A 23231-nucleotide genomic window follows, 5' to 3' on the forward strand; every position below is an offset into this window, starting at 1 on the left:
TCATTTTTTTGTCATAAAATATCTGGACATTTTAGTCACAGTTTTAGTCTCATGAGAAACTTTTAATTTAGTTTTAGTCCAATTTTAGTCGTCAAAAATATCACTTTGACTAAAATCAAGACTAAATATTTTAGTCGAGGAAATTAACCCTGCCTCGGTGGAGCTGCTCCTGTATCGGTTTCTGGTATCGGCCCGATACCTGACACTGGTATCGGTGCATCCCTAGTTAAGTGGCATGGGGGAGAAAATGTTTGGTGAAATTACTCATAAAAAAAAGTTCTCACAACTCGACGTTTTAAGTTTTAAGTTACTGATGTGAAGTCCGGGAGCCATTTTGATCTGATCAGCCCAACCTGCCAAACGCACTTAAAATGGAGAACTGTCGCCACAAACAAACACCCCACGTTCAGCTAATGTGAGTAAACCCGACCCCCAAAAACAAAAACACTTTCAAAGAGACACATTCGAGCCGCCTGAAAACAAAGTAGGAAAAGAGTCCATCAGTGCCCGCGGACGTCCTCCCGGGGCGGCGTTGGCGGTTCCCTCTGCGCTCGGCACTGGGTCAGAGTTCGGGAGGAGCGCTCGCTTTCGTGGCGCCCGCGCGGTGGCCGGGGGGGAGGGGGCGGAGTCACTCGTCGGAGCCCGCCGAGCGCTTCTGGTTTCGTTTCCGCGGAGACCGTCTCGGGGAGGCCTTGTCTGGGGAGAGAGAGGAGGAGTCGGGTGAATGAGGCTTCAGTCGGTCCTCGTCTGGTCCGGGGTTTAGTCTCTGAGTCAGAAGTGTTTTTATGATGTGAAAGGTTAGGTGGAGTTCCTCTGCTCGCCTGTGGGGGCGCTGTGGCGAAACCTTCTACAGGGGAAACAGTGAAGAAGAAACAGGCTCATCGGACTGATCCATTAACCTCTTAACCTCCACCTGAACTCCAGTTTGTCATTACTCAAAACAGAACAAACTTATGGGAAAAGAGACAAAAAACGAGACAAAAACAAGGAAAACGAAACAAAAACAGCTACAAAAAAACTGACAAAAATACGAGAAAAAAAGAGGGAAAAAATGATGAAAAAATGAGGGAAAAAATGAGAAAAAAAAGAGGGAAAAAATGAGAAAAGGGAAAAAATGAGAAAAGGGAAAAAAGAGGGAAAAAATGAGAAAAAGGAGGGAAAAAAGGGAAAAAATAGGGAAAAAATGAGAAAAAGGAGGGAAAAAATGAGAAAAAGGAGGGAAAAAAGGGAAAAAATAGGGAAGAAATGAGAAAGAGGGAAAAAATGAGAAAAAGGAGGGAAAAAATGAGAAAAAAAAGGGAAAAAGTGAGAAAAAATGAGAAAAAAAAGGAAAAAAAAGAAAAAATGAGAAAAAAATGAGGGAAAAAAATGAAAGAGAAAAAATTAGAAAAAAATGAGGGGAAAAATTGAGAGAAAAAATGAGGAAAAAGCAATGAAAAAGGGGGCAAAAATATGACAAAAATGCATAAAAAAAATAATGTTTTTTTTAAAAGATAAAAAAAAGCTATCAAAAAATGCCAAAAAAGTTGTAAAAATGCGCTAAATTTATCAACACAAAAGGATGATTTATTTCTTTGTTCTGAAAAAACAGTCACAACAGCAAAGGATTGAACTGAGCCGGGCTGATCGTTCTGGTTTAGGTTCTGTTTACAGTTAAAGTAATATCATTTTATAATTTTAATATAATTTTAATTGACCAGTTAATTATATAAAACAACCAGTTTTAGAAATGTATGTTCATTGAAATACATTCACCCATATGAAATGACCAGTATCGGTATCGACAAAAAAGACCCCAAAAGTATCGGTATCGTATCGATTCCAAAAAATGTGGTCTCGCCCGTCCCGAGTCAGATACATAAATGCATGTTATGGACATTAAACACGACCTTGTGATACATGATAAAGAAACCACAGAAAACATGTTCGTCTGTCACTGCCTTCACTTTACTGTAAGTTAGCGGCGTTAGCATGGTTAGCGGCGTTAGCATGGTTAGCGGCGTTAGCGTCGTTAGCGGCGTTAGCATCGTTAGCATTACTGTGGGATTTGAAGCAGGAGCTTTACAATGAACAAACACAACAGGGAATAACCTCTCACAGGTATGAACGATGATTTAAAGTTTATTTTGTTATTTTCTCACCATCAGATTTGGTTAATTTAACGTCAGTTTGTGTCGCTGGTTTATTCACTGATATATAAACAGAAAACATTGGTTATACTTAAATATAACATGAATCTACTGTTTGTATCGGTCAATTACAGGTCGATTACGGCCTGTTTCTATGAATACATCACAAAATACACAAACTGATGAGTAGCCGTCCTTAATCCTTAAGATCTCACCAGGCACCAGATCGAGTCTGACACTGACGTCTAAGATCTGCAGCTGTGTTTCATGAGCGTCGACAACGAGGGGATGAAGGAAGTGAAGGAGAAGGAAAATCTTTGACTAAACTTCTGCTCAGGGCGTTATTATTATTCTCAGTTTATGTGTTGACAAAAGTAACTCAAAGTAGTGTAACTGGGCAACATTTGGAGACAGTAATATGCAACACAAACATATTACAAAACTGCTCTGCTCTTTTCGGTTTGTTGACAGGTTGTAAACGAGCTCTCACTTCCAGCTAAGGGCAGGTTAAACAGTGAACATGGAGTAGAGGAAGCGGCCTCACCTCGGCGGCTCTGCACTGTGGACGCGGCGGCAGCGGAAAGAGAAAACACAAGAGCGAGAGAAAAAGAAGAGTTTAGACACCAAACCAGCAGGGGGCAGCAGGGAGAGGAGCACACATGCATTACAGAGGAGCAACAGGGCGTGGCGCAACAGGGCGGGGCTTAAAGCTGCAGCTGAGGCGCCACGAGGACCTGGTCAGGGAAGAGAAGCTTTGGAACACTGACCCGACGCTGCAGGTGGAAACTTTGTTCTCCCTGTGGTTAAACTCTGAACTCCCGCCTGAACCGAGAGGAGCTTTTTCCTCACGTCAGATTTTTTTTTGTTGGGTATTCAACTCATTTTTGTAACTTTGTCATTTTTTTTGTTCAAATTTTTTTAAATCAAATTTTTGTTATTTTTTTGTCACATTTGTCATTTTTTTCACATTTTTATTCACACTTGTCATTTTATCGTAAATTTTGTATCAAATCTTTGTCATTTTTTGTCACATATTTTTTCAAATTTTTTTCACATTTGTCACATTTTTGTAATTTTTTTTTATTTATAAAAATTGTGATTTTTTTTTATCAAATTTTTTTCCACATTTGTGTAAAAAAAAAAATCAAACGTATCACATTTTTGTCACATTTGCCATTTTTTCGTCAGATGTTTGAAACTTTTTTTCTTTTTGTAATTTTTTTTCTCATATTTTTGTATTTTTTTGTCACATTTGTCATTTTTTGTCAAATTTGTCATTTTATCATCAATTTTGTATCAATTTGTCATTTTGTCACATTTTTATAAAAAAAAATTCTCCACATTTTTATCGAATTTTTGTTATTTTTTTTGTCACATATTTGCCACTTTCATACATTTTTCGTCACTTTTTTGTCACATTTCCACCATTGTTTTCATTTCAGTTTTGTTGCCATTTTCACATCTTTTTTCCAGAAGCTTTCGGATTGGGGTAAAGCCAAACTGGAGAAAATGTGCTCGGTTCAGGTGGGAGTTAAGGGGTTAAAGGATAAATGATTTTTTTTTGAACATGCAGAAATAATTTCTTAAACATAGTACTAGTTTAAAAAAAAAAGATAAATGTGCGGAAAAATGGAGCTCTGTGGCCCTGGCGAAGAACCTTTGCTACTGCTGGGGGGTATTATGCAAAATGGACTTTTTCAAGCTTTCCATCATGTTATTCTGTCACTCCCTCATTAAAAACATGGCTGAAGTGTTGCCTTGGCACATTCACGTATTTCTGAGTAATCTGTAAAAACTCTGATGGCGGCCATTTTAGGGATAGGTTTGCCCGAGTCCTCCTAGGAACGTATTGTGAAAATCCTCCCCCGTCCCTGACCAGGTCCTCCTCAGGAACACCGAGCGCGCCTCACCCTCCCGTTGTACATGTTTTGCCTGGCCTGGGGGGTACTCACTGATCTGGTTGAGCGTCTCCTGTGGGATCCAGCTCAGGTCCACGTCGTTGTGGCTGGACGTTCCCATCTCCACTTTAGCGGCCGGACGTCTCCTCTGAGGAAACAGGTCAGAGTCAAGGCCTTCACGGGTTTGAAGGTTCACCTCATGAACCTCTTACCTCCCGCCTGAACCGAGAGGAGCTTTTTTTCTTCACAGCAGATTCTATTCCATCATTTTTTTTTGTTGGGTATTCAATTCATTTTTGCAACTTTGTCATTTTTTGTCACATTTGTCAATTTTTCATCAATTTTTCATCAATTTTTCATCAATTTTTCATCAATTTTTAATCAATTTTTAATCAAATGTGTGTCTTTTTTTGTCAAATTTTATTCACATTTTTGTTCATTTTTGGTCACATTTTTGTAATTTCTTGTCAAATTTTTTATCACATTTTTGTAATTTTTTTGGCCAAATTTGTCAATTTTTTATCGTCTTTTTTTTTTTTACATTTGTCATTTTCTTGTCAAATTTTTATCGTATTTTTGTCACATTTTTGTTCATATTTTTGTAATAAAAATGTGTCACTTTGTCACATTTGTCATTTTATTGTCTAATTTTTATCGCATTTTTGTTATATTTTTTTTATTTTTGGTCACATTTGTCATTTTTTCGTCAATTTTTTATCAAATGTGTCATTTTTTTGTTACATTTTGTTAATTTGTGGTCAAATTTTTATAATTTTTTTGTCACATTTATCATTTTTTTATGAAATGTTTGTCATTTTTTGTTACATTGGTCATTTTTTGTCAAATTATCGTATTTCTGTAATTTTTTTTAATTTTTTGTCCCATTTGTAATTTTTTCGTCAATTTTTAATCAAATGTTTGTCATTTGTCAAATTTTTATCGTATTTGTGTCACATTTTTGTTCATTTTTGGTCCCATTTTTGTAATTTCTTGTCAAATTTTTATCACATTTCTGTAATTTTTTTTGTCACTTTTTTTTGTTACATTTGTCATTTTTTTGGTCACATTTGTCATTTATTCGTCAATTTTTCATTAGTCTTTTTGTAATCTTTTTTGTCACTTTTTGTCAAATTTTTTATCACATTTTTGTAATTTTTTTGTCACATTTAGTAACATTTTTGTCATTTTTTTGGTCATTTGTCAATTTCTTGTGACATTTTTGCCACTTTTTCATCATTGTTTTCGTCTCAGTTTTGTTGCTATTTTCACAGCTTGTTTCCAGAAGCTTTTGGATTGGGGTAAAGCCAAACTGGAGAAAAATGTGCTCGGTTCAGGTGGGAGTTCAGGGCTTAACACTAAAACATCTGGACAGTGGCCGTGGAGACTCGTACCTTCCTGGACTCCAGAAGCTGATGCAGACCCACCACCACCAGCAGCCCCAGCCCCGAGAGGAACACGTACATGAAGATCCTGAAACAGAGGGAACGTCAGCCACGGCTTTCACACGGAAAAGGAGAAACCGCTGAAGCCTCACGTCTCTCCGTCCAGCCCGTCCTCCTTCTCCACGATGGTCACCGTTTGGTTGAAGACGGCGTCCTGGAAAACGTTCCCCTGAAACACAGAGAGGACTCGTCACGGCTGATGCAGATGCAGACGCAGACGCAGACGCAGATGCAGACGGAGGAGGAACCCCGGCGGCTGCCACTCACGTTGCCGTCCTTGTAGTTGAGGTTGACCACGAGTCCGAAAGGGCGCCCCCCCATGGGCTCCGCGGGGATGAACGAGTACTCGAACGTGGCCTGGCGACTGGCGGGGACCACGATGCCGAGCTGCAGCGCCGTGAAGTTCTGGATGTAGAACTGGTAATCCTGAACACAGAGGGTCAAAGGTCAGGCTGCAGGAGAGTAAGACACGTTTAACCTCTTAACTCCCGCCTGAACCGAGAGCGTTTTCTCCAGTTCAGCTTTACCCAAATCCTGTAGGCCAGTGTAACGCCTCATTTGAAAGACCTACAAAACTAAATTGATCTTTTTCCTCACATCGGGTTTTTTGTCAGCACTTTTTTTGTTGGGCAGTCGTCTCATTTTTGTAAAATTTTACGATATTTTTTGGTCAATTTTTTTGTAATTTTTTAATCACATTTTTGTGATTTGTCAATTTTTTGTGATTTTTTTGTCAAATTTTTATCACATTTTTGTATTTTGTTTTAACATTTTGTCACATTTGTCATTTTTTATCAATTTTTTTGTGTGACGCGTCTGACCAGCTGAAACACCAGCGTGACAGAACTGTAAATAATATCGTACTAATATTTTTTATTACCCAACTCTTGAGATAAAGCCACTGTTAAGAGCTCACCTTATGCTGAAGGAGAACAGCCGTTTAGGAGATAATCCTTTATTGATCTCCTTTATTGAAGCCTCCTTTGCCCAGACACTGGTTTTGTTTAGTAGAAAAGTCTGAAACTCTTCTTCAGGATCAGATCAACGGAGCTCAAACAAACTTATTATTTCATGCCACTGAGATGATTGTTTCTGTTCCTTCACATTCCACGAGCTAAAGGCTCAGGCTTTGGTTTGACATAAAAACATTAGTGCTGAGTGATGATGTCATCAGGCCGCGCGCTCTGTGGGACAGGTGTGAGGGCTGGCCAGCAGGGGGCAGGTATCTCTATAGGATTAGTTTTTATTGTCCAAAGAAAATGTAGTCCATAGTTGTTTTTTAAAAGAATAAAAAATAAATAAAATAAAGATTTTTTTTTAAGGGAACAAATAATCGTTTGAATAATCGTGATTTCAATGATGACTAAAATAATTGTGATTATTGCTAACGGTGTTTATTTTTGCGGAAAAGTGCAGAGAAAGTAAAGGCAGAGTCAGACCGGCTCATGACTCTGCGGTGCAGTGCGGGCGCTGATGTGTGGACGACGAGACGACGGGCTCGCTCTGCGACCACGACGGGCTCGCTCTGCGACCACGACGGGCTCGCTCTGCGACCACGACGGGCTCGCTCTGCGACCACGACGGGCTCGCTCTGCGACCACGACGGGCTCGCTCTGCGACCACGACGGGCTCGCTCTGCGACCACGACGGGCTCGCTCTGCGACCACGACGGGCTCGCTCTGCGACCACGACGGGCTCGCTCTGCAACCACGACGGGCTCGCTCTGTGACCAGCCAATCAGGACGCAGAACACAACGCTCGTATGGCGTTCACGGCTAAATTGTACCAAAAATAACCTCTTAACCCTCCAAGAAGTGACTTCCTGTTTCGATCCAGCTCGCCAAATTAAAAGCACCATCTTATTCATTAGTTCAGCTTTCTTCCTGCCCAACTATTAACAGACAGAACACTTAAATGTGTGTATGTGTGAACTTCTGCACAGACAGAAGCAGATGTTTCACCTGGGGGTATCTGAAGGAGGCGTCCAGCGACTCCACGATGAAGTTCTCCGAGCCTTTGTTGGTGAAGCCGAGCAGGAACTTCACGATGTTGTTGGCGGGAAAATCTACAGAGACACGAGAGACGAGTCAGAGTCTGAGAGAAGAACGTGAGTCTGAGAGAAGAACGAGAGTCTGAGAGAAGAACGTGAGTCTGAGAGAAGAACGTGAGTCTGAGAGAAGAACGTGAGTCAGAGTCTGAGAGAAGAACGTGAGTCTGAGAGAAGAACGTGAGTCTGAGAGAAGAACGTGAGTCAGAGTCTGAGAGAAGAACGTGAGTCTGAGAGAAGAACGTGAGTCTGAGAGAAGAACGTGAGTCAGAGTCTGAGAGAAGAACGTGAGTCTGAGAGAAGAACGAGAGTCTGAGAGAAGAACGAGAGTCTGAGAGAAGAACGAGAGTCTGAGAGAAGAACGAGAGTCAGAGTCTGAGAGAGGAACGTGAGTCTGAGAGAAGAACGTGAGTCTGAGAGAAGAACGAGAGTCTGAGAGAAGAACGAGAGTCTGAGAGAAGAACGAGAGTCAGAGTCTGAGAGAGGAACGTGAGTCTGAGAGAAGAACGTGAGTCTGAGAGAAGAACGAGAGTCTGAGAGAAGAACGAGAGTCTGAGAGAAGAACGAGAGTCTGAGAGAAGAACGAGAGTCTGAGAGAAGAACGAGAGTCTGAGAGAAGAACGAGAGTCTGAGAGAAGAACGAGAGTCTGAGAGAAGAACGTGAGTCTGAGAGAAGAACGTGAGTCTGAGAGAAGAACGTGAGTCAGAGTCTGAGAGAGGAACGTGAGTCTGAGAGAAGAACGTGAGTCTGAGAGAAGAACGAGAGTCTGAGAGAAGAACGTGAGTCAGAGAGAAGAACGAGAGTCTGAGAGAAGAACGTGAGTCAGAGTCTGAGAGAGGAACGTGAGTCTGAGAGAAGAACGAGAGTCTGAGAGAAGAACGAGAGTCTGAGAGAAGAACGAGAGTCTGAGAGAAGAACGAGAGTCTGAGTCTGAGAGAAGAACGTGAGTCTGAGTCAGAGAGAAGAACGTGAGTCTGAGAGAAGAACGCGAGTCTGAGAGAAGAACGAGAGTCTGAGAGAAGAACGTGAGTCTGAGAGAAGAACGTGAGTCTGAGAGAAGAACGTGAGTCTGAGAGAAGAACGCGAGTCTGAGAGAAGAACGCGAGTCTGAGAGAAGAACGAGAGTCAGAGAGAAGAACGAGAGTCTGAGAGAAGAACGAGAGTCAGAGTCTGAGAGAAGAACGTGAGTCTGAGAGAAGAACGCGAGTCTGAGAGAAGAACGAGAATCTGAGAGAAGAACGAGAGTCTGAGAGAAGAACGAGAATCTGAGAGAAGAACGAGAGTCTGAGAGAAGAACGAGAGTCTGAGAGAAGAACGAGAGTCTGAGAGAAGAACTTGAGTCTGAGAGAAGAACTTGAGTCAGAGTCTGAGAGAAGAACGTGAGTCTGAGAGAAGAACGTGAGTGAGAGAAGAACGAGAGTCTGAGAGAAGAACGTGAGTGAGAGAAGAACGTGAGTCTGAGAGAAGAACGAGAATCTGAGAGAAGAACGAGAGTCTGAGAGAAGAACGAGAGTCTGAGAGAAGAACTTGAGTCTGAGAGAAGAACTTGAGTCAGAGTCTGAGAGAAGAACGAGAATCTGAGAGAAGAACGAGAGTCTGAGAGAAGAACGAGAGTCTGAGAGAAGAACGAGAGTCTGAGAGAAGAACGAGAGTCTGAGAGAAGAACGTGAGTCTGAGAGAAGAACGTGAGTCTGAGAGAAGAACGAGAGTCTGAGAGAAGAACGAGAGTCTGAGAGAAGAACGAGAGTCTGAGAGAAGAACGTGAGTCTGAGAGAAGAACTTGAGTCTGAGAGAAGAACTTGAGTCAGAGTCTGAGAGAAGAACGTGAGTCTGAGAGAAGAACGTGAGTGAGAGAAGAACGCGAGTCTGAGAGAAGAACGCGAGTCAGAGTCAGAGAGAAGAACGTGAGTCAGAGTCTGAGAGAAGAACGTGAGAGTCTGAGTCTGAGAGAAGAACGAGAGTCTGAGAGAAGAACGAGAGTCTGAGAGAAGAACGTGAGTCTGAGAGAAGAACGTGAGTCAGAGTCAGAGAGAAGAACGTGAGTCAGAGTCAGAGAGAAGAACGTGAGTCAGAGTCAGAGAGAAGAACGTGAGTCAGAGTCTGAGAGAAGAACGCAAGTCTGAGTCTGAGAGAAGAACGTGAGTCTGAGAGAAGAACGCGAGTCAGAGAGAAGAACGCGAGTCTGAGTCTGAGAGAAGAACGAGAGTCTGAGAGAAGAACGAGAGTCTGAGAGAAGAACGAGAGTCTGAGAGAAGAACGAGAGTCTGAGAGAAGAACGAGAGTCTGAGAGAAGAACGTGAGTCAGAGTCTGAGAGAAGAACGCAAGTCTGAGTCTGAGAGAAGAACGAGAGTCTGAGAGAAGAACGAGAGTCTGAGAGAAGAACGAGAGTCTGAGAGAAGAACGAGAGTCTGAGTCTGAGAGAAGAACGAGAGTCAGAGTCTGAGAGAAGAACGTGAGTCTGAGAGAAGAACGTGAGTCTGAGAGAAGAACGTGAGTCTGAGAGAAGAACGTGAGTCAGAGTCAGAGAGAAGAACGTGAGTCAGAGTCTGAGAGAAGAACGTGAGTCAGAGTCTGAGAGAAGAACGTGAGTCAGAGTCCGAGAGAAGAACGTGAATCAGAGTCTGAGAGAAGAACGTGAATCAGAGTCTGAGAGAAGAACGTGAGTCAGAGTCCGAGAGAAGAACGTGAGTCAGAGTCTGAGAGAAGAACGCGAGTCAGAGTCTGAGAGAAGAACGCGAGTCAGAGTCTGAGAGAAGAACGTGAGTCAGAGTCCGAGAGAAGAACGTGAATCAGAGTCTGAGAGAAGAACGCGAGTCAGAGTCTGAGAGAAGAACGTGAGTCAGAGTCTGAGAGAAGAACGTGAGTCTGAGAGAAGAACGCGGGTCAGAGGCTGTACCTTCTCCTTTGACGAAGAGGATGGTGGTGTCAGCGTTTGGAGAAGCCTTCATCTCTCCCACCAGCGCCTCCTCCTCCTCATCCTCCTTCTCTTCAGTCTAAACAAAACACATCTTTATAACAACGTGTGGAATTACAGATTATGTCCAGACCTAAAGGCTCTGGGACGAGGTGTTAAAATCCACCACTTTAACCCCTTAACAGAACACATTTCACACAGTTCAGCTTTACCCAAATCTAAAAGCTTCTTGAAAAAGCCACACAAATTAGACGAAAACCAAGACGAAGACCAAGTTTGCCCCATTACTATTATTTTTACCTTAAGTTGACACTTTTATTACCAACATTTTCCCGTTTTGTCCCCAATTTTTATTTATTTATTTTTCTCCTACAAAACTATTCCCCATTTTTTACACATTTCTTGACCCCATTTTTAATGATTTATTTAAATTTAAATAATTGTTCAGTAAACAGATTTGGCTTTACCCAAATCTTAACGGTTAACCTCTTAACTCCCGCCTGAACCGAGAGGATCTTTTTCCTCGCGGCATCAGATTGTTTTCCATCATTTTATGTTGGGCATTCAACTCATTTTTGAAACTGTCACATTTTCGTCATTTTTGGTCACATTTGTCTTTTTTCCTTATTTTTTAATCACATTTTTGTAATTTTTTTGTCAATTTTTTTTCATTTTTTGTCCTTTTTTTGTCACATTTGTCCTCTTTTTCGTAACTTTTTAATCACATTTGTGATTTTTTTTTGGTCAAATTTTTATCACATTTTTGTATTTTTTGGTCAAATTTTTGTAATTTTTGTGTCAAATTTTTATCACATTTTCGTCATTTTTGGTCACATTTTGTCACATTTGTCATTTTTCGTGATTTTTTTTTATCACATTTTTGTCAATTTTTAATCAATGTGTCATTTGTCACATTTGTCAATTTTTTGTCAATTTATCATTTGTCATTTTTTTTGGTCATATTTCGTCATTTTTGGTCACATTTGTCTTTGTCCTTATTTTTTAAATCACATTTTAGTAATTTTTTGTAATTTTTTTTGTCAATTTTTTGTCACATTTTTGTAAAAAATGTTTTTAATTTTTTGTCAAATTTTTATCACATTTTCGTCATTTTTTTTTATCAATGTGTCATTTTTTTTGTCATATTTTGTCATTTTTGGTCATTTTTTTTCTGCCAATTTTTAATCAATTTTTTGTCATATTTTTGTATTTTTTTGTCAAACTTTTATCACATTTTTGATGTCATTTTTTCGTCAATTTTTTGTCACATTTCCATCATTGTTTTCGTCTGTTTTGTTGCCATTTTCACACCTTTTTTCCAGAAGCTTTTGGATTTGGGTAAAGCCAAACTGGAGAAAATGTGCTCAGTTCAGGCGGGAGTTAAGTGGTTAAAACCAGTAGAGCTGCTGGTTTATCGAGGTTTTGCAGGAACAGTGGATGAGCAGCTGGTTCAGGTTCGTCCACAGTAAAAACCGGTTCTCACCAGTTCCGCGTTCTCGTCGTCCTCGACCTCCGCCTCGTCGTCCTCCTCGTCGGCCGCCACGTCATCGGGAACATCGTCCACCACGTCTTCATCGATGGGTTCGGCGTCTTCGTCCTCGGTCAGGTCCTGAGCCGACACCGCCGGGTCTGAGGAGGAGAGGCACAGTGAGGCTGAAGCAGGAGTAAAGGAGGAATGGAGGAGTAAAGGAGGAGTAATGGAGGAGAGGCACAGTGAGGCTGAAGCAGGAGTAAAGGAGGAACAAAGGAGGAGAAGCACAGTGAGGCTGAAGCTGGAGGAATGGAGCAATGGAGGAACTAAAGCAGGAGGAATGGAGTAATGGAGGAGTAAAGGAGGAGTAAAGGAGGAGAGGCACAGTGAGGCTGAAGCAGGAGGAATGGAGGAGTAAAGGAGGAGAGGCACAGTGAGGCTGAAGCAGGAGTAAAGGAGGAGTAAAGGAGGAGAGGCACAGTGAGGCTGAAGCAGGAGGAATGGAGGAGTAAAGGAGGAGAGGCACAGTGAGGCTGAAGCAGGAGGAATGGAGTAGTAAAGGAGGAGAGGCACAGTGAGGCTGAAGCAGGAGGAATGGAGGAGTAAAGGAGGAGAGGCACAGTGAGGCTGAAGCAGGAGGAATGGAGGAGTAAAGGAGGAGAGGCACAGTGAGGCTGAAGCAGGAGTAAAGGAGGAGTAAAGGAGGAGTAAAGGAGGAGAGGCACAGTGAGGCTGAAGCAGGAGGAATGGAGTAGTAAAGGAGGAGAGGCACAGTGAGGCTGAAGCAGGAGGAATGGAGGAGTAAAGGAGGAGAGGCACAGTGAGGCTGAAGCAGGAGGAATGGAGGAGTAAAGGAGGAGAGGCACAGTGAGGCTGAAGCAGGAGGAATGGAGTAGTAAAGGAGGAGAGGCACAGTGAGGCTGAAGCAGGAGGAATGGAGGAGTAAAGGAGGAGAGGCACAGTGAGGCTGAAGCAGGAGGAATGGAGGAGTAAAGGAGGAGAGGCACAGTGAGGCTGAAGCAGGAGGAATGGAGGAGTAAAGGAGGAGAGGCACAGTGAGGCTGAAGCAGGAGGAATGGAGTAGTAAAGGAGGAGAGGCACAGTGAGGCTGAAGCAGGAGGAATGGAGGAGTAAAGGAGGAGAGGCACAGTGAGGCTGAAGCAGGAGGAATGGAGGAGTAAAGGAGGAGAGGCACAGTGAGGCTAAAGCAGGAGTAAAGGAGGAGTAAAGGAGGAGAGGCACAGTGAGGCTAAAGCAGGAGTAAAGGAGGAGTAAAGGAGGAGAGGCACAGTGAGGCTGAAGCAGGAGTAAAGGAGGAGTAAAGGAGGAGAGGCACAGTGAGGCTGAAGCAGGAGTAAAGGAGGAGTAAAGGAGGAGAGGCACAGTGAGGCTGAAGCAGGAGTAAAGGAGGAGTAAAGGAGGAGAGGCACAGTGAGGCTGAAGCTGGAGTAAAGGAGGAGTAAAGGAGGAGAGGCACAGTGAGGCTGAAGCAGGAGGAATGGAGGAGTAAAGGAGGAGAGGCACAGTGAGGCTGAAGCAGGAGGAATGGAGGAGTAAAGGAGGAGAGGCACAGTGAGGCTAAAGCAGGAGTAAAGGAGGAGTAAAGGAGGAGAGGCACAGTGAGGCTAAAGCAGGAGTAAAGGAGGAGTAAAGCAGGAGAGGCACAGTGAGGCTGAAGCAGGAGGAATGGAGGAATAATGGGGGAATAAAGCAGGAGTAATGGAGGAATAAAGCAGGAGTAATGGAGGAATAATGGGGGAATAAAGCAGGAGTAATGGAGGAATAAAGCAGGAATAAAGAAGGAATAAAGCAGGAGTAAAGCAGGAGTAATGGAGGAACAAAGAAGGAGTAATGGGGGAATAAAGCAGGAGTAAAGCAGGAATAAAGCAGGAGTAATGGAGGAATAAAGCAGGAATAAAGAAGGAATAAAGCAGGAGTAATGGAGGAATAAAGAAGGAGTAATGGGGGAATAAAGCAGGAGTAAAGCAGGAATAAAGCAGGAGTAATGGAGGAATAAAGCAGGAATAAAGAAGGAGTAATGGAGGAATAAAGCAGGAATAAAGAAGGAGTAATGGAGGAATAAAGCAGGAGTAATGCAGGAGTAATGGAGGAATAAAGCAGGAGTAATGCAGGAATAAAGCAGGAGTAATGGAGGAATAAAGCAGGAGTAATGCAGGAGTAATGGAGGAATAAAGCAGGAGTAATGGAGGAATAAAGCAGGAATAAAGAAGGAGTAATGCAGGAATAAAGCAGGAGTAATGGAGGAATAAAGCAGGAGTAATGCAGGAATAAAGCAGGAGTAATGCAGGAATAAAGCAGGAGTAATGGAGGAATAAAGCAGGAATAAAGCAGGAGTAATGGAGGAATAAAGCAGGAATAAAGAAGGAGTAATGGGGGAATAAAGCAGGAGTAATGGAGGAATAAAGCAGGAGTAATGGAGGAATAAAGCAGGAGTAATGGAGGAATAAAGCAGGAGTAATGGAGGAATAAAGCAGGAGTAATGGAGGAATAAAGCAGGAATAAAGCAGGAGTAAAGCAGGAGTAATGGAGGAATAAAGCAGGAGTAATGGAGGAATAAAGCAGGAATAAAGCAGGAGTAATGGAGGAATAAAGCAGGAGTAATGGAGGAATAAAGCAGGAATAAAGCAGGAGTAAAGCAGGAGTAAAGGAGGAATAAAGCAGGAGTAATGGAGGAATAAAGCAGGAGTAATGGAGGAATAAAGCAGGAGTAATGGAGGAATAAAGCAGGAATAAAGAAGGAGTAATGGAGGAATAAAGCAGGAGTAATGGAGGAATAAAGCAGGAGTAATGGAGGAATAAAGCAGGAGTAATGGAGGAATAAAGCAGGAATAAAGAAGGAGTAATGGGGGAATAAAGCAGGAATAAAGCAGGAGTAATGGAGGAATAAAGCAGGAATAAAGAAGGAGTAATGGAGGAATAAAGCAGGAGTAATGGAGGAATAAAGCAGGAGTAATGGAGGAATAAAGCAGGAATAAAGCAGGAGTAATGGGGGAATAAAGCAGGAATAAAGCAGGAGTAATGGAGGAATAAAGCAGGAATAAAGAAGGAGTAATGGAGGAATAAAGCAGGAGTAATGGAGGAATAAAGCAGGAGTAATGGAGGAATAAAGCAGGAGTAATGGAGGAATAAAGCAGGAATAAAGCAGGAGTAATGGGGGAATAAAGCAGGAATAAAGCAGGAGTAATGGAGGAATAAAGCAGGAATAAAGAAGGAGTAATGGAGGAATAAAGCAGGAGTAATGGAGGAATAAAGCAGGAGTAATGGAGGAATAAAGCAGGAGTAATGGAGGAATAAAGCAGGAATAAAGCAGGAGTAATGGAGGAATAAAGCAGGAATAAAGCAGGAGTAATGGAGGAATAAAGCAGGAATAAAGCAGGAGTAATGGAGGAATAAAGCAGGAGTAAAGCAGGAGTAATGGAGGAATAAAGCAGGAATAAAGCAGGAGTAATGGAGGAATAAAGCAGGAGTAATGGAGGAATAAAGCAGGAATAAAGCAGGAGTAATGGAGGAATAAAGCAGGAATAAAGCAGGAGTAATGGAGGAATAAAGGGGGAATAAAGCAGGAGTAATGGAGGAATAAAGCAGGAATAAAGCAGGAGTAATGGAGGAATAAAGCAGGAATAAAGAAGGAGTAATGGAGGAATAAAGCAGGAGTAATGGAGGAATAAAGCAGGAGTAATGGAGGAATAAAGCAGGAGTAATGGAGGAATAAAGCAGGAATAAAGCAGGAGTAATGGGGGAATAAAGCAGGAATAAAGCAGGAGTAATGGAGGAATAAAGCAGGAATAAAGAAGGAGTAATGGAGGAATAAAGCAGGAGTAATGGAGGAATAAAGCAGGAGTAATGGAGGAATAAAGCAGGAGTAATGGAGGAATAAAGCAGGAATAAAGCAGGAGTAATGGAGGAATAAAGCAGGAATAAAGCAGGAGTAATGGAGGAATAAAGCAGGAGTAAAGCAGGAGTAATGGAGGAATAAAGCAGGAATAAAGCAGGAGTAATGGAGGAATAATGGGGGAATAAAGCAGGAGTAATGGAGGAATAAAGCAGGAGTAATGGAGGAATAAAGCAGGAATAAAGCAGGAGTAATGGAGGAATAAAGGGGGAATAAAGCAGGAGTAATGGAGGAATAAAGCGGGAATAAAGCAGGAGTAATGGAGGAATAAAGGGGGAATAAAGCAGGAGTAATGGAGGAATAAAGCAGGAATAAAGCAGGAGTAATGGAGGAATAAAGCAGGAATAAAGCAGGAGTAATGGAGGAATAAAGCAGGAGTAATGGAGGAATAAAGCAGGAATAAAGAAGGAGTAATGGGGGAATAAAGCAGGAATAAAGCAGGAGTAATGGAGGAATAAAGCAGGAGTAATGGAGGAATAAAGCAGGAGTAATGGAGGAATAAAGCAGGAATAAAGCAGGAGTAATGGAGGAATAAAGCAGGAGTAATGGAGGAATAAAGCAGGAGTAATGGAGGAATAAAGCAGGAATAAAGAAGGAGTAATGGGGGAATAAAGCAGGAATAAAGCAGGAATAAAGCAGGAGTAATGGAGGAATAAAGCAGGAATAAAGCAGGAGTAATGGAGGAATAAAGGGGGAATAAAGCAGGAGTAATGGAGGAATAAAGCAGGAATAAAGCAGGAGTAATGGAGGAATAAAGCAGGAATAAAGCAGGAGTAATGGAGGAATAAAGCAGGAGTAATGGAGGAATAAAGCAGGAATAAAGAAGGAGTAATGGGGGAATAAAGCAGGAATAAAGCAGGAGTAATGGAGGAATAAAGCAGGAGTAATGGAGGAATAAAGCAGGAGTAATGGAGGAATAAAGCAGGAATAAAGCAGGAGTAATGGAGGAATAAAGCAGGAGTAATGGAGGAATAAAGCAGGAGTAATGGAGGAATAAAGCAGGAATAAAGAAGGAGTAATGGGGGAATAAAGCAGGAATAAAGCAGGAATAAAGCAGGAGTAATGGAGGAATAAAGCAGGAATAAAGCAGGAGTAATGGAGGAATAAAGCAGGAATAAAGCAGGAGTAATGGAGGAATAAAGCAGGAGTAAAGCAGGAGTAATGGAGGAATAAAGCAGGAGTAATGGAGGAATAATGGGGGAATAAAGCAGGAGTAATGGAGGAATAAAGCAGGAATAAAGCAGGAGTAATGGAGGAATAAAGCAGGAATAAAGCAGGAGTAATGGAGGAATAATGGGGGAATAAAGCAGGAGTAATGGAGGAATAAAGCAGGAGTAAAGCAGGAGTAATGGAGGAATAAAGCAGGAATAAAGCAGGAGTAATGGAGGAATAAAGCAGGAATAAAGCAGGAATAATGGGGGAATAAAGCAGGAGTAATGGAGGAATAATGGGGGAATAAAGCAGGAGTAATGGAGGAATAATGGGGGAATAAAGCAGGAGTAATGGAGGAATAAAGCAGGAATAAAGCAGGAGTAATGGAGGAATAAAGCAGGAATAAAGCAGGAGTAATGGAGGAATAAAGGGGGAATAAAGCAGGAGTAATGGAGGAATAAAGGGGGAATAAAGCAGGAGTAATGGAGGAATAAAGCAGGAATAAAGCAGGAGTAATGGAGGAATAAAGCAGGAGTAATGGAGGAATAATGGGGGAATAAAGCAGGAGTAATGGAGGAATAAAGCAGGAATAAAGCAGGAGTAATGGAGGAATAAAGCAGGAATAAAGCAGGAGTAATGGAGGAATAAAGGGGGAATAAAGCAGGAGTAATGGAGGAATAAAGCAGGAATAAAGCAGGAGTAATGGAGGAATAAAGCAGGAGTAAAGGAGGAACTGAAGCAGGAGTAAAGGAGGAACTGAAGCAGGAGTAATGGAGGAATAAAGCAGGAATAAAGCAGGAGTAAAGGAGGAATAAAGCAGGAGTAAAGGAGGAATAAAGCAGGAGTAATGGAGGAATAAAGCAGGAATAAAGCAGGAGTAAAGGAGGAACTGAAGCAGGAGTAATGGAGGAATAAAGCAGGAGTAATGGAGGAATAATGGGGGAATAAAGCAGGAGTAATGGAGGAATAAAGCAGGAATAAAGCAGGAGTAATGGAGGAATAAAGCAGGAATAAAGCAGGAGTAATGGAGGAATAATGGAGGAACTAAAGGAGGAACTGAAGCAGGAGGAATGGAGGAGTAAAGGAATAAAGCAGGAGTAATGGAGGAATAAAGCAGGAATAAAGCAGGAGTAAAGGAGGAACTGAAGCAGGAGTAATGGAGGAATAAAGCAGGAGTAATGGAGGAATAAAGCAGGAGTAATGGAGGAATAAAGCAGGAGTAATGGAGGAATAAAGCAGGAGTAATGGAGGAATAAAGCAGGAGTAATGGAGGAATAAAGCAGGAGTAATGGGGGAATAAAGCAGGAGTAATGGAGGAATAAAGCAGGAGTAATGGAGGAATAAAGCAGGAGTAATGGAGGAATAAAGCAGGAGTAATGGAGGAATAAAGCAGGAGTAATGGGGGAATAAAGCAGGAGTAATGGAGGAATAATGGAGGAATAAAGCAGGAGTAATGGAGGAATAAAGCAGGAGTAATGGAGGAATAAAGCAGGAGTAATGGAGGAATAATGGAGGAATAAAGCAGGAGTAATGGAGGAATAAAGCAGGAGTAATGGAGGAATAAAGCAGGAGTAATGGGGGAATAAAGCAGGAGTAATGGAGGAATAAAGCAGGAGTAATGGGGGAATAAAGCAGGAGTAATGGAGGAATAAAGCAGGAGTAATGGAGGAATAAAGCAGGAGTAATGGGGGAATAAAGCAGGAGTAATGGAGGAATAAAGCAGGAGTAATGGAGGAATAAAGCAGGAGTAATGGGGGAATAAAGCAGGAGTAATGGAGGAATAATGGAGGAATAAAGCAGGAGTAATGGAGGAATAAAGCAGGAGTAATGGAGGAATAAAGCAGGAGTAATGGAGGAATAATGGAGGAATAAAGCAGGAGTAATGGAGGAATAAAGCAGGAGTAATGGAGGAATAAAGCAGGAGTAATGGGGGAATAAAGCAGGAGTAATGGAGGAATAAAGCAGGAGTAATGGGGGAATAAAGCAGGAGTAATGGAGGAATAAAGCAGGAGTAATGGAGGAATAAAGCAGGAGTAATGGGGGAATAAAGCAGGAGTAATGGAGGAATAAAGCAGGAGTAATGGAGGAATAAAGCAGGAGTAATGGGGGAATAAAGCAGGAGTAATGGAGGAATAAAGCAGGAGTAATGGAGGAATAAAGCAGGAGTAATGGGGGAATAAAGCAGGAATAAAGCAGGAGTAATGGAGGAATAAAGCAGGAGTAATGGAGGAATAAAGCAGGAGTAATGGGGGAATAAAGCAGGAGTAATGGAGGAATAAAGCAGGAGTAATGGAGGAATAAAGCAGGAGTAATGGAGGAATAAAGCAGGAGTAATGGAGGAATAAAGCAGGAGTAATGGAGGAATAAAGCAGGAGTAATGGGGGAATAAAGCAGGAATAAAGCAGGAGTAATGGAGGAGCCGGATCAGACAAACAACATGATGACCTAGTGGTGGGCGAAACATCATCTACAACAGCACTTCTCAAATATTTCCTGCTCCGCCCCCTTAGGAAGGAGACGACCCGTGGCTGGAGATGGGACGATTATCTCGGCCAGAGTAATTGCGATGAACGGTATCATCACGATATGTGGTTTAAAAATGTCACTGAAACTTGAAAAATGACAGACATGATGGGGGTTCGGTAACGAAGCTTTCCTCTTCATCGTCTGCTGCCCAAGTAAAGACGACAAACTTTGAGAAAGCTTCTGACTGTCACGTCTGTCTGTAGGTCTTTTCCTCGACATGTTCCTCACTTGGGAGTTTCATGTTAAAGGGATATTTCATTTCCTTGTTATCCAGAGTGTTGCTGATTCCTTATATTGGAAGAGTTTGGTGATGCTAGGCTAGTGCATGTCTATGGTATCAGCTAGCCTGCATTAAAAACAGTGTGACCCACAGAGCACCTGAGGCAAATCACTTATAACACCAGACTAACCATATAAACGTCTGTGAATATAACTGACCTGCATCACATGAACGATCGCATTTTGAGGGACTATTTTCCTGCAGATCACTCCACCGCCGCGTAGCTTATACAACCACGAAGCTGATGCTGCTCAAATATAAGGTCTTTTAACCTCTTAACTCCCGCCTGAACCGAGCACATTTTCTCCAGTTTGACTTCACCCAAATTAAGCTTCTTGAAAAAAGTGTCAAAAGATCAACAGAAATGTGGCGGAAAAACAAAAAAAGGAACAAAAAAGTGACAAAAGAAGCGCTGAAACAATGAGAAAAAGGGCAACAAAATCCATTTCAATTTTGTATCTTTCAAATACGATAATCCCGGGCGTTACACTGGAATTAATTACTTCGGAATTACCTAAATCAACTTACAGACTATAGGCCAGGGTAACGCCTCATTTGAAAGCTAAGACCTACAAAACGCTGAAGCTTCTCTCTCATTATGATCGGTTTTGTTGCTTTTTTGACATGTTTTGGTCACATTTCTATGGCTTGATCAGTTACATTACACTAAATAAGCAATGGAAATGTGACAAAAAAAAGTGGGGAAAATGTTGTAAAAATGTGGCTAAAATGTGACAAAATTATGGCAAAAAATTGACAAATTTGACAAAAAAGTGGGAAAATTTGGACAAAGACGTGACAAAAATGTGGGGGAAAAAGTGACACAAATCTGGCAAAAAATTTACAAAAATGTGACAAAAAAGTGGTAAAAATGTGGCAAAAACGTGACACAAATATGGCAAAAAATTGACAAATTTGACAAAAATGTGGCAAAAAAGTGTCAAAACAGAAATGAAAACGTGACAAAAAAATGGCAAAAAAGTGGGAAAAAGTGGGAAATTTTTTTCAAAAAAGTGAGAAAAATATGGCAAAAATGTGGCAAAAATGTGACAAAGAAAGTGGGAAAAATCTGACAAAATTATGGCAAAAAATTGACAAATCTGACACAAATATGGCAAACATTTGGTAAAAATGTGACAAAAATATGGCAAAAACAGCAATGAAAACGTGATAAAAAAAAAAAGCACAGCAAAAACAACAAAAACCTGATAACAAACAAGGCAGAAGCTTAAAGGACAGCGCTTAGCTTTCAAATGAGCCGTTACGCTTTTAGATTTGGGTTAAACTGGAGACTTTGTGCTCGGTTAAGGCGGGGGTTAAGAGGTTAACACTGTATTATTGTGGCTTCTTGTGATGTGAGGCAACAAATGAAACTGAACAGATTTGATTTAAACCAACGTCTGCCTCTTTTTCAGGGAGAATTTGACAGAATTTCATTTTCCCGCGTCATGAATTTTTAAAGAACTGAGATAAAGATATGGCTTAATATTAGCATTGACTAAAATCAAATATAAATAACTAAAGCAATGGTACAAAGACAAAGCGCTTGGGAATGATCAACACAGACGTCTCTAGACATACATAGAACATGAATAAACCCTGTGGAGTGAAGAGTGGGGAGTTTAAGAGGCAGAACCGGCCGTTTTAATCAATGTTTTTGCAGAAGTTAGCATTAGCGGCTAATGCTAAGGACACGTCAGTCTAAACACGGCGCCGACATAAAGCCATTTAAGGCTCTGGTTTCGGCTTGGAGTGAATATACCAGGTGCATCAAGAGCCTGACACGTTAAATAAAGCATCTTATAGGTTTTTAAATCAGAGCAGCGAAAGATATGGAGTAAAATGAGCGTGATCTGAGCTAAAGGCACATGTCAAAGAGCGAGCGGCCCGAGCAGCTAACGGCTAACGGCGCTTCCCCCAAACATTACACACGTTTTTAAGTATTTTTATGTTAAAGTGACGAACCTCGGACCAGCAGCGCAGCGGGGAAGGCCAGCAGCACCAGCAGCAGGAGTCTGGGCAGGAATTTCCACATTTTGAGGAGGATTCAGTGCGTTTTCATTGAGCGAGGAGCAGACGGAGCTTCCGGGCTGGAGACGGTTCTTCTTCTCTGGTTTTATTGAGTGACGTTCCTCCGTAAAAACGCACTACCGCCCCCTGCAGGCCTCGGGAGACTGTGAACGGAAGAACGGACGGATTTGTATTTAGTTTTGAGTTGATTTATTCAGTAATTACATGTTTATTAGGCCTGTTTGTCACGATAGTAATTATTATAGCGACAATCGTTCAATAAATGACTGAACATTTGTTTACTTTTCCCTTTTTCATTTGTTTATTTATTTATTGTAATCTGTGTTATTCACCTTATTCCATGTTCTGCCCTTTTGCGAGTTTTATGAGTACGGTTTTATACGCAGCCCAACAGCGCCCTCTTGTGGTTGCTTCTGAAAAGTGTTTTGGTGACCTTTCCAAAACAAAAACATTAATGTAATAAACTAAAAAAAAAAGAAAAAAACACGTAAAAAAAATTGCGTTCACGTGACATCAAAACATTCTAAAAGACAAACCAAGCTGTGTTTCGTGCAGACAAAAATCCAGCAAAAAAGACAAAAATCCAGAAAAAAAGACAAAAATCCAGCAAAAAATGACAAAAATCTAACAAAAAAATGACAAAAATCCAGCAAAAAATGACAAAAATCCAACAAAAAAAGGACAAAAATCCAGCAAAAAAAAGACAAAAATCCAACAAAAAAATGACAAAAATCCAGTAAAAAAAAGACAAAAATCCAACAAAAAAATGACAAAAATCCAACAAAAAAAGACAAAAATCCAACAAAAAAAGGACAAAAATCGAGCAAAAAAAAAAAAAGACAAAAATCCAGCAAAAAAGGCAAAAATCCAACAAAAAAAAGGACAAAAATCCAACAAAAAAAAGACAAAAATCCGGAAAAAAAAAAGACAAAAATCCAGCAAAAAAAAAAAGGACAAAAATCCAAGAAAAAAAAAAAAAGGACAAAAATCCAGCAAAAAAAAGACAAAGTGACATCACCAACAGCTGTTTAAGTAAAAAAAATAAAAAACTACATTATGTCGAATAGCGCATCATGGTCATCCTGTGATTGGTCACCCTCGGTCCCCAGATGATCCAAATGAATGATGACTTTTATTCATTAAATATCAGCCATTATGTTTAATAAACCAAGGTCATTGGTCTGGCACTTTTCATGTACATGACTCATGAGCCTCAGCAGCACCACACACACAAACAGGATGAAAAGATACACATAAAATACATTTTTAAAAAAACAATAAAAAGACAATCAAATTATAATAAAAATACATAAAAAGAGGTCAGAGGTGAGGCCTGGAGGTCAGTGCAGAGACCAGAGCACTGGACTAACATGGTGGTGTTTCCTGGTTCAGGTCAGGACTAAACCAGGACTGACCTGGACCTGGA

The 23231-nt window shown here is 41.3% G+C and overlaps 1 protein-coding gene across 2 annotated transcripts; it reads right to left on the reverse strand.

Annotated features, from left to right (window-relative positions):
* Positions 1-503: 503 nt before the first annotated feature.
* Positions 504-21879, reverse strand: ssr1 (signal sequence receptor, alpha). 2 transcript variants are annotated; one of them, XM_079576377.1, is made up of 10 exons: positions 21740-21879; positions 11916-12061; positions 10415-10511; positions 7431-7534; positions 5737-5895; positions 5562-5638; positions 5419-5497; positions 4082-4175; positions 2674-2688; positions 504-696 (listed from the first exon to the last, which is right to left on the reverse strand). In XM_079576377.1, exons 1-10 carry the CDS (start codon positions 21807-21809, stop codon positions 629-631), a joined length of 909 nt encoding a protein of 302 aa, XP_079432503.1. In that variant the 5' UTR covers positions 21810-21879; the 3' UTR covers positions 504-628. The 2 variants fall into 2 exon arrangements, with proteins under 2 accessions (XP_079432503.1, XP_079432504.1); XM_079576378.1 differs by lacking the exon at positions 2674-2688.
* Between the last annotated feature and the right edge of the window lie 1352 nt (positions 21880-23231).

The sequence above is a fragment of the Gobius niger genome (assembly GCF_951799975.1).
Source record: "Gobius niger genome assembly, chromosome: 18".
Taxonomy (NCBI): domain Eukaryota; kingdom Metazoa; phylum Chordata; class Actinopteri; order Gobiiformes; family Gobiidae; genus Gobius; species Gobius niger.